The sequence below is a fragment of the Notamacropus eugenii genome, chromosome 5 (genome assembly GCF_028372415.1).
Source record: "Notamacropus eugenii isolate mMacEug1 chromosome 5, mMacEug1.pri_v2, whole genome shotgun sequence".
NCBI classification, from domain to species: Eukaryota; Metazoa; Chordata; class Mammalia; order Diprotodontia; family Macropodidae; genus Notamacropus; species Notamacropus eugenii.
The window spans coordinates 198,741,739-198,753,894 of NC_092876.1; the positions used below are offsets into that span (position 1 = coordinate 198,741,739).

Sequence of the window (12,156 nt, forward strand, 5' to 3'; positions counted from 1 at the left end):
AACTTCAGAGGTGACAACTTGGAAGAAAAACTGAGAGGTTGAGGGATTAGAGGTCAAGGTGAAAATGAAACACCAGGGTAGAGGATACAAGGGCAGAGGAAAAGGTGAAATAACAATAGGTTGTGGTTATATGAGGGAATTCCAAAGTTCATGAACATGACTTAGAATACCTGTGGAAAGATCAAGAGTATGACCATCTCAGTATGCAGCTGAGGTAGGGTGAAGAAGTAGGTCACGGGAAGTAAGTTAAGGAACTAGAGAGTTAAAACTGGTATTTGAAAGAGTATCAAAATGTATGCTGAAGTCCCCTTGGATGAGGGCAAGAATTAGGGAGGAGAGGAAGACCATGAGCCTAGCGCTAAACTCACTGAAGACAAAAGGAGAGTGTCCTAATATTTGGTGGATAGCAGCTATCAGAATCTTGAGTGCATGGCAAATATGGGTTGAGTAAACCTCAAAGGAGGAGTGGTTACTAAGTGATGGTGGCAGAGAAGAAGCCTGAAAATGGCAGTTGCCCACTATTATCAGTGAATTAAGGGCATACATGAAAGCAAAACCAGTTCTGGGAAGGACAGCCAATAAAGTTGTGCCATTAGGAAGGAGCTATATCTCAATGAGTGCAAGAGGTTGAAAGGAGTGAAAAAGGAAAAGATTTAAGATGAAAGCAAGTCTGTTACCTACAAAACAGGCACTCCAGAGAAAACAATGGAAGAGATGGTTTGATTTAGAGTGCAAGAATGGTGTCTGGACAATGACAGTTGGAGGCTTTCAGGGATGATAAGCGTATGGAGGAGCCACAGTTTGTTAATCATTAAGGGATGAGTTCAAGTAGGTTGTCATCACCTGTTAAGGTTCAGCCTCAGTGCTGTATCTTCCTAGGGCATCAGGCAGCAGCATGTAGCTAAAAATAACAGTGCAGGGACTGGGGAGAAGTGCTGGCAAAGTTCAAGTAAGAGACTGGTGGGGGAGGAGGGAAAAAAGAGTGTAGGGGGTACTGGGAGAGTACACAATGGAATGGTGGGCCCAGAACAGCAAGAATATTAGTAACTTTCCTTCCTTCCCTAGCAAGAACTTTTCTCCTTACCCAGCACGTTTGGGTGGGGGACTGGTGGAAATAGAATGACAGAAAATCAAAGAGGGTACCAAGAGGGCTGAAAAACCAGATGAAAGGTTACTCCAAATCACTAATTATAAGAGAAATGCAAAATCAATTTAGAGACTTCATCTCACATTCAGCAAATTGGAAAGGATAACACAAGACAGGAATAGCAAATGTTGGAGGGGACACAGAAAGACAAGAACGGAAATACATTGTTGGTGGTACTAGGAATTGGTCTCACCATTCTGGAAAACAATTTGAAATTATGCTTTTAAAAATGACTAAATTGTTCACAGCCTTTGACTCAGAGATCCCACTGCTAAGCATATACTCCAGGGAGATCAAAGACAGAAAGGATCCATGTATACAATAAGACTCATTACATTTGTGACAACAAAGAATTGCAAATAAAGTTGGTACTGTTACTGGATAATGGCTAAACAAGTTGTGGCACATGAATATAATGAAATATTACTGCAGCATAATTATGAACTTAAAAACACAGAAAATCATGGGAAGACATATTAAATGATTCACAGTGAAATGACAGAAAATGAAAATCATATATACAATGATCACAAGAACTTAAATAGAAAGAACAAAACCCCTGAAACTGAACTATGTATACTTGTAACAACTAAGCCTGATCCCAGAAAAAAGTTTAAAAAATGCTTCACCCTCCTTTCTTTGCAGTAGTAAAGAGACTGGGGTTGTGGAATCTTGAATACTCTCTTAAAGAGTTCATGGGCTGGTTTTGCTGAACTTTCTTTTTCAATCTTTGTTCCTAAATGTTTCACAAGGAAAATGGAGAGAGGTAAGAGAAATATGCTTGGAAATGAGGATGCTGTCCTCCACTATCATCCCTACTCTCCCTCAACTTCAATCACTCCTTCCCAGAAGAAATATGTCTGTATCTCTTCATCCTTAAAAAGCTTTCATTTGATCCTTTGAGGCCTACCAGCTATTATCCTATTACATCTTCAGCCCCTTTGTGACTAAGCTCCTGAAGAAAGATGTCTACATTAAGTGACTCCACTGCCTTTCCTCTCACTTTCTTCTAAACCAGGGGCTTTTAACCTAGAGTCCATGATGTTGATAGACAGATAGATGATACATAATCTTACTTCCATATAAATGGTTTTCTCTATAATCCTACATATTTTATTTTATGCATTTAAGAACATTCTGGAAAAGGATGCATAGGCATTACTAGATTGCCAAAAGACTTCATGACACAAAATCAGAACTATTCTCTGCAAAGTTACCAGGGATTTTTAACTGCAAATCAAATGACTTTTTTTCAGTCCTCAGTCTTCTTGACCTCTCTGCAGCATTTAATACTGTTGATCACCCTCTCCTCTTCTACTCTCTCCTCTATGGATTTTCATCATGACACTGCTCTCTCTGGTTCACTTTGTGTTTGACTACCCCTCAGCCTCATTTGATGACTAGGGAAGGAAAGGAACTTCTTAACATCCTTGCCTTTCTGAGCTTGCCATTCCATCCTGCTGCCACTACCCACATCACACCCACTAATCACAAGAATCCACAAGGAAAGGGGATTACTTGAATTCTCTCACCTTCCAAGGCCGTCTTATCCCTTTGAAAAAGTCAGGCATCCACATTGGGAGAACAACAGCCTCCCTTAGTAATTTTTTCGCTTCTTCTAAATCAGCTATATCATCCCTTTGCAAAAAAACAGAAGAATTTTATAAAGCATTATAAATCTTTTTGTTTTCACAGTTAACACTAACTTTTATATGCCTTTTCCTTTTTTGTTATTCAGTTATACAAATAAAAGCCCATTTTAAAATTCTATTGCCTACATTACCTTCGCTGCCAAAGAAGACCATGCCATCAGAGAAATAATGACATGACTTGCACTTGACTTTGTTTTGAGTGAGGGAGGGCTGTGAAGGTCACCAGCCTCACTTCTCCGCCAGAGCTATCTGAATCCAGTGACCAGATATTCATCAGGATGACTGAAGATGACCCAGGGTGAGGGAATTGGGGTTAAGTGACTTGCCCAAGGTCACACAGCTATTGAGTGTCAAGTATCTGAGGTGAGATTTGAACTCAGATCCTCCTGACTCCTGCACTGGTGCTCCATCTATTGCACCACCTAGCTGCCCCAATTACCTACACTAATTTTTGGTGGAAGAACAATGAAAATATTTTGTAGCTAAATTTTAAAAAAAAATTATTTAAACACTGTCACCAATATCAAAGTAATATTTTTAAACTGTACTGAGTATAGTTATAAGTACTACAAAAAGTACTTATAACAGTACATTCCATTTGTTATGGATGAATTTATAATCTGAAACCTATTAAACTTATAAACATTTTTTCTTACAAATACCAAAGTCATGGAAAATCATCCATATACAAAATTGGACCTAAGACCAGGACCTAAAATAGGTAAAAATTCTCATACCAATGAATGCTAGGATTTCTGGATACTATGTCCCTTTCAAGAGCTTCAACTAGATCTTTATCATATCCAGCACCATCAAACTTTTGAATTTCCCCATCACCTGCACCATCTGGCAGATTCTTCCTTCCCTGTGGACATCAATAAAAAAATTTAAGTAAACTCAACAATAAAGAATTAAATAATCAGGTACATAATACTGAAACATAACCTATTTTGAATTCAATTTCTATCACATTACAACTCATGCTCAACTTCCAAATGGTCTTGATAAATGAATTTAAGAAAAACAAAAAAACCTGCTTAATCTTATTAAGGACTTCTTCAACCTCATATTCTTGGAGGCCATCTGCTTCTAGAGTTAAGAGGTTCCCTCCATCACCCCAGAGGTCTTTAGAAGCCGAGCTCTGTCTTTGTTGGAGCACAGGATTTTTATCACCCTCACAGTTGTGAAAGAATTATGAACATATTCTGTATCAACTTCATCATGGAGAAGACTCTCCAAATGTTAAAGAACCAGGTCAAAATTTAGGAGCTGACTGCTGCATGTTGAAGACAGTGGCCTTATATCTGCACCACACACTACCATCCCCAGTGTTAAGGGGTAAACCTGCCACATTTTCCAGAAATATTGGGCCCAGAGTAAGCAAGAGGACCTGAATGTGTCAAGAACAAAGCCCCTTCCCTTCCCTAAGCTGACATAATCTGTTATTTGCACCCCATGCTAGACTCCCTGTGTGCTCTTGGGAGTCAAGACAGGTGCCAGTCACTAGACTGGGAAAGTACTTATGCAGCTGGAACCCTTGTAGATAAGCAAACCATCATATTTTCATAGTCTAGCAATTTCCAAGGGAAAAGAATGCTGCTTTTGCCATCTGAATTATTCACGATTTCTACTCTCTTGCCACTCCCATTTAGGTGAAGATTTCTGTTTCTTCTCTTCTCTTTGTTGCAATTTTGTACATATGCAAGTATCTGTTTGGATTATGAACTCTTTGCCCTGGCTTAGGGCTCCATATGCATGATCATTTCTCTTGTAATAAATCTAGTTGCAACACAATGTCTCATGGATTTATGATACTATTTTTTGTTAACACCAGAAAGGAAGGGGCTACAAGTTACAAGCCCCTATAACCAAGAAAATGACCTCAAGATTCAAGGAAATGAACATCTTGAGCCATGTCAAAAAGTTACCACACTGTTCCTGTGGAACTATGTTGTCAAAATTGCTTTTTCTGAAGTTACCTGTTAAGCAGAAACAAAATGACATACTAAATTCTTTATTCAATAAAGGATGGGGCTTTTTAAATTACATACTATATACTCAATTTTAGTGAGTTCTACAAGATTTAATAGAGTCTACAAAAGTTTAAAAGTATCGTACTTAATTCCCAGAGACAGCTCAAAACATGCAACTATTTCAGTAGTCATAATCAGGTGTTTCCCTGTGACTTCACTTCTTTGCTTATTTTCTAATATTAAAAGGAAAGAAAATACTCAAAGGAACTCAACTCCAAAAAGTTTTGAATCTTAGCAGAAAAAGGACAGTGTGAGCCCACTCCACAAATACATCTTCTGGGACAAACAACAGGCCTGATCCTAATTAGTGAGAAGGGAATAAACTGCTCCCTTTGGAGAAATACTTTGGCTCTTTTTTCAATTCACTAGGGTTTGATTTAGTAAACGACCTCTACTACGACTAAACAGTATCTTGAAGGTTGGAATTCAAAAGTGAGCAATTCACTGTTTCTCTGAAGTAATGCAATAGAATCAAGTCCAACTGTAGACGAGTTTCTCATTTCCAAAGGTGACAGATGTCAACAAAAACAATGAGTTAAGGACATTTCAGCTATGCCCAAAGGCAATCAAACTGTGCGTACCCTTTGATCCAGCAATACCACTACTAGGTCTATACCCCAAAGAGCTCATTAAAAAGGGAAAAGGACCCACATGTACAAAAGTATTTATAGCAGCTCTTTTTGTGAATTGGCAAAGAATTGGAAATCAAAGGCATGCCCATCACTTGGGGAATGGCTGAACAAGTTGTAGTTTATGAATGTAACGAAAAACATTGTTGTGCTATAAGAAATGAGGAGGAGGTAGATTTCAGAAAAACCTGGAAAGCCTTATATGAATTGAAGCTGAGTGAAGTAAGCAAAACCAAGAGAACATTGTATACAGTAACAGTAACTGCAATCAACTATGACAGACTTAGCTCTTCTCAGCAGTACAACGATTCAAGACAATTCCAAAAGATTCATGACAGAAAATGCTATCCACATCTAGAGAAAGAACTATGGAGTTGGAATGCAGAATGTAGCATATTATTCTCACTTTTTGTGGTTTTTGTGGCTTTTCCTTTTTGTTCTGTTTCTTCTTTCACAATATGACTAATATGGAAATATGTTTCCGTGATTGTATATGTATAACCTATATCAAATTACTTGCCATTTTGCGGAAGGTAAAGGGAAGGAAGGGGGGGAGAAAAATTTGGAACTCAAAATCTTATAAAAATGAATCTTGAAAACTATCTTTACATTTAATTAGAAAAATAAAATACTCTTTTTAAAAAACAATTCAGGTATGCTCATGTAGCAAATATGTCTAGATGCTAATCAGATTTTGTAATAATGATGATCAGTACAAAGTTATACTACAGAGTCACACTGAAGCAAAGCTGCAAAGAATACTCTATAACCAATTAAAAATTCTTTTGGAAAAGGAGCCAATGAAGAATGGCAATAAAAACTGACACAATTGAGTTTAGGGAGCCTAAGTAGGTACGGTATGATACCCTTAGATTTGTAAGAGTTGAATAATGGGAAATATAGTCATGGGGGGAGGAATGGAGAAAAAAGGAACAGTCAGATAAAGGAGGAGGAAAGGAGAGAAATGGCAGAAAGGTGGCACAGCTGGAAAGAAAGGAGTAAGGGAAAGGAGGAAAGAAACTTATTTGTCTTTTGTTATCAAAATTGATTAGACTGTGTTCTGAGTAGGAAGGCCCCAAACCTCGTCAAACTTTTCACTATAACTAACTCCTCAGATAGTATTCCTTCATCTTCAAAAAAGGAAACACTATTATCTCAAAACTATAAACTTTTTAGTCAGGTTCATTTAGTCAGGTTCATTCCTTCAAAACTCTATTAACAGATTTTTTTTTCTCAGCAAATTGTAGCTCTGAGCTCCTCCACTGCATAAGGAGCAAGAATGCTTTAAGAATAACCACTCTACTAGTTATAGCTACAATTTCTTTAATCTCCCCAAGAAAACATGTTAAAAATATAAGATTTTCACAGCATTCAATGTTCTCAGCAGCTTTAAAAACAGAATGTGAATCAAACTGAATAATTCAATATAGATCCTTTCTTCAAAGTCCATCTCAACATAGCTACCAGCACTTTACGGTAGACAGAATGGTGTTTTGTCAGATGAAATTCCATTTATAATTGGAGTAAAACTGGACCATGGCACCACCTACCCTCCTTCTTTCTAACGCATTTAAATAACCTGAGTCAGCCATTAGATGATTAGATGAAACACTCTGGCCAAAAACAATGGAAAGATAAGCATCCTTCCCTACGCTGATGAATACACTTTACCCCAAACGGAAGCAGCAACCTTCTGGCTAATTATTGCCAGGAAGAGCAGCTTAGTATATAGATTCTAATAAAATGAAGATTCTTGTACTTGGCAGACACTTGGCATTATTTAAATAGCTATTATAAACAATCCCATACAATAGGTCAATTCATTAGGGGTACGTTTTGTAGGTAACTCACCCTGATAGGCAAATCAAAATGCTCCAACTGGGATGGGGTGAAAGGTTGCAGTTGAAGTAACTTATTGGAAATACATGCCTCTAAAATTTTTCAGGGCTATGTTTTCTCTTGCTTGCTTTATGGTGCAGATCTCTGGAGCCTAATACGAGTCTTATTTGGAGTCTGAATGCTTGCACAGATTCAAAGCTCTTTACGTACCTGAAGCTACCTCTGCTAGACATCCTACCTGTGGAAGTCAGATTGCACTCCATTTGGACTAGAATACAAATCAAATTCCTAAACTATCAGAAGAAAATGTCAATTCTACATCAAGAGCCAAGGGATACAAATCCTTCTTTTATCAATAACAAAATATATCAATACTTCAGACATTTATCAAAGAATGTAACTAGGAAATGCAGCATTTACTGAAACCTCTCTTGATACATATTTGCCAAAAGCTTAATGGGCATTCTGATGACTTTCCATTGCTATATTAGACATCAGATTATCAGAAAGTTATGGATCTAGACATATTACTTTAGTTCTCAGCAGAAAAGGCTCCACTGAAAGTTACCACAATGGAGGGGGATCTTAAATAGCAAGGTCTGCCTAGCATGAAATATTTAACATACTTCTCCTGCCCCTTTTTAAAAAAAAGAATCTTTTTTTCTTTTAAAAAAAACCACCATAGTAAACATTTTCAATATAAAAACAAAAAATTACCTACAGAAAAATACAGAAAAGTGTTTGCCTGGTACCTTTCCCATAACTGTTTGTGCTAGTTGTGTGCTTCTCTAGTTCAGCTCTTGCCCAAGGGATACATCAATTAGGTTTTATTTTGTAACAGCAAGCACCCTGACATACCCAGGATGACAAGCTGGTACAAGTTCTTAGATCTGCTTTTCTAAAAGGAAAGCAACGTTTGAGGGGTCAACAATCACTTTAGTACCAAGAGAGACCAACAGACAAGGTTTCCAACTGTCTGACCATAGGTAATACATACATCACAGATCAACAGACAGATTCAACTGTCTGACCACTACATCCATACATAGTTACCAGAGAGAGAAACACCAACATCTGGGTTTTCAAAAGGGGAGGAGGGGGGGATCCTCAGTGGCTACCCAGAATCTCATCTGGCCTAATCACACAAACACTCTCCCGATGACTGCGCCCCAAAGCAAAACCTCACCTCAAAGTGTACATAGGAGCCACAAGGCATCACAACCCAAGTACTTCAGTGCCAAATTACCAAAATGTGTGAAAGTCTTCAAGCAAACAACCTCCCCTAATCAAGCTCCACCTAAGGCCAATTAATGAGTGAGGAAGACTTTTAACTCCCATTACAATGTTCATTTCTCTTTCCTTGTCCACCTCACCCAACCCTGTTTAGTTTTTGTGTGTTTGGTTTTAGTTTGGGTTTTTTGGGGGAAGTTTTGTGTTTTTGTTTTTGTTCTTTCCTCTGATGATTGCATCTTGGGTCCTTCTTGTGTGGTCAGATTGATGATTGACTTGTAAGGATGTTTGCTACACACAATGTAAGCATGATCGCCAATAAATTTCAATGGTTTCTACTGAAAAAAAAAAGAAAGAAAGAAAAGAAAAGGCTCTACTAAGTTTAATGTTATACCCTGGGCCTTTCTAAAGGGTCAATACAAAAAATGTCTATGTGAAGAATGTTTTCTCTATGTTTTACAAAGCTATAGATGAAAACACTGTACATCATGTTAACTGTTACTCTTCATATAAGGATCCCCAAAGTAAATTCCTCCTAGAATTCAACTGTTGGAATTTAAGTTTTTATTGTCAGTGGAACCTGTATGCTTCCCTTTATCTGGTAATGAAGACTTTATGACTCAATGTGGTTTCATTTTTGCCTTAGCTACCAAGAAACTTAAAGCTAAAATCAGTGACCAACTACAGGAACTAACACAACTCATGTTATCAGCACATCCATTTCTCTGCTCCCTTTATTGAGTTTCGGTTCTAGTATTATTTTTTAGATATCTTGTTTTACATATTCCTTAATATAGCTAAAATACATGGTTATTTAATGGCAAGAAAGTTAGACTTGGTATCAGAGACCCTAGGCAGTTACAAATGCTGCAGCCTCTGATATTTAATAGTTGGGTGAGAACAACATTGTACATTTAGAATTGAAATGAATCTGATAGATCATCTAATCTGACTTTAACACCTTCATTTTACAGAAAAATAAACTAAGGCCTAGTGTAGTGCTGAATTCTGAAGATCATACTGTAAGGGAGACAAACTATAGTGTGTCATCCAGAGGAGGGTGACCAACATGGTAAGGAGTTCTGAAAACCAGGACCAGTTGAAAGAACTGGAGATACTTAATTTTATGGTCTCATCTGAGCACATGTCCAAATACTTGAAGAAATTAAAAGTTTTCAAAGTTCTATCTGGGAAAAAAGATCTGGATTCAACATAAAAATCTCATGATCTCTTCTCAAGCTTCCACTCTACCTCCTTGGAGAAGAACCAGTGAAAAAAATGAGACCATATACCCTAACCTTCAATCTCTCTATCGACTGACTCTTTCCTTGCTGCCAAACCATGCCTTTCCTAGCTTTAAAAAAACTCTCATTTGAGCCTACCATCCCCACTACCTGTTAACTTATATCTACATCCTCTGTGCAGCTAAGCTCTTTAAGAAAGCTACCTATACTCAGTGCCTCCATATCTTCTCCTTTCACTCTTTTATAAAATCTCTCCAATCTGGTTTTTGATCTCATTCAATGAAAGTGCTCTCTTACTTGACAAATATGACAGACTTTTCTCAATTCTCAGCTGTCTAGACCTTTCTACAGGCAGCATCTGATGCTTTTTGATCCCCCTTCTCTTCCTGGGCACTCTCTCCTCTCTTGGTTTTTATGACACTGCTCTCTCTTGGCTCTCCCCCTCATATCTGTTCGACTGCTCCTCAGTCTCCTTGCTGGCTCTTCATTCATCCCATTCACCATGAGAATCACCTAAGGTTCTATCCAGAACTCTTCTCTTTTCCCTCTATACTATCTCAAGTGTTGATGCCATCAGCCCCCAAGGGTTCAATTATCGTCTTTGTGCAGATGATTTCCAGATCTAGATATCTAGCTCTAATGCCTCTCCTGAACTCTCTTCTCCCATCACCAACTGCCTTTTGAACATCTCAAAGTGGATGTGCTAGAAGCATCTCCTACCTGAAATGTCCAAAAGAGAATACAATCTTTCCCTCTAAACTGTCCCCTTTTCCCAACTTCCCTATCCTCATAGTTTCCCAGGCTCACACCTAGTATTAGCCTTGCCTTCATTCATTCTCACTCATCATATATAACACACTGCTAAATACTGTTTCTAACTTCACAGTATCTCTCACATCTTTACCCTTCTCTCTACTCACACAACCCACTACTCTAGTTCAGGCTCTTATAAGATCTCTTTTGCATGGAGCACTGCAAGTGCATTCTACATGTCTCCCTACCTCAAGTCTCTCCTCACTCCAATACATCCTATATTTAAGTCTACTACAAAAAAAAATCCGAAATTTAATCAGAGGGCTATTTGAACATAGAACTTATCTGACCTAGTACATCAATGCCAAAAGGACTGTAAATCAGAATAGATATTTGAAAGACTTTTACTAGTGATAAAATCTTAGGGCAATTTAAGACTGAATGTATAAAATGAGGTCTTTCTAGGAATAGATAAAAAGATACACCTACTTGTCCTAAAATGGCACTAATTTTCCACTCTTGGAAAAGATCACCAATCTAGTGAAAAGAACTCCACCAGTTTAAGCATACTTACCACTAAAAATAATACTACTTTAGACAAACACGTATTCACAAATAACCATTTGAGGATCATCTAATGAAATATGGTCTTTGAAGCTGAGTAATTTTGGATCCTTCTCCAAACATAACTGTACATTATCAGTAAACTACACTATGAAATTTATTTTAAATCATATAGGAGTTTCAATCATCATATTATAATTGAAATGCCACCCATTTTACCATAAGTTGTCAAAGACTTAATTAATCACAAAGCAATAAATAGTCCAAAACCAACATGGTTACCATAAATAATCATTTTAATTCTCCACATTTATAACACAGTATCACTTATTCCAAGAATCTAGTAATCACTTTTCCTTATGCCACCTACCATCTGATTTTTTCTGCAGTTTACCTCAGAAAAAAATAATAGAGTATATTATTTCTAAGTATATTTCTCTACTGGCTTCCAAACATTAATAAAAAAATAATAATGAACACAAATCTCTCAGGAACATAAAAATAAAATAGATTCATAAGTGTTGTAAATGTAAATTGGTTCTATGGTTGGCTCCGACACTAGGAGAAACCATAGATCAATACATGAGGTAACTATGGCTCTCTAGTTCATACACAAGCTGCTTAGAACAAGGAAATTTTACCCACTGAAAAACTGTACTGAAAGTAAGCATGGCCTTAGGCTCACAGCAGTACATGATGGTATTTGGTAGGTCAAAATCTGAACTAATGGCTGGGCAACGAAAGACAATCATAACTGAGAAAAGCTTCAAGTGAATTTGGTTTTCTCTGTTCACATCAATTTTTTAAGGTCTGTAGGGCCTGGAATGGAAAATTTAATTTTTAAATTTTCATTTACCCAAGGAATTTAAAAGGGTTTGTATATTCATACTTGGCTAAAGTTGGATGAAATGAAGGTGAAGACTGGAGGGTTCTAAGGTCAGTTTTGATACAGGGTCTTGCATTTTGCCCTGCAGGTTACTAGCTGAGGAACATCTCACTTTAGGCCCTTTGTATTTTCCCAGCTGCAAAGACTGGCTGTATAACCCCTGGACAACATGGAGAAAA

At 37.5% G+C, this 12,156-nt stretch overlaps 1 protein-coding gene across 3 annotated transcripts in view; it reads right to left on the reverse strand.

The window, feature by feature from the left end:
- KATNAL1 (katanin catalytic subunit A1 like 1) overlaps nt 1-12,156 on the reverse strand; it is a 133,411-nt gene that overhangs the window by 27,394 nt on the left and 93,861 nt on the right. For all 3 annotated transcript variants that reach the window (XM_072611835.1, XM_072611833.1, XM_072611834.1), the window contains 2 exons: nt 3,537-3,664; nt 2,680-2,785 (listed from right to left, as the gene is read on the reverse strand). In XM_072611835.1, coding sequence (XP_072467936.1) covers nt 2,680-2,785; nt 3,537-3,664 — 234 coding nt within the window. The remainder of the gene's footprint in view (nt 1-2,679; nt 2,786-3,536; nt 3,665-12,156) is intronic.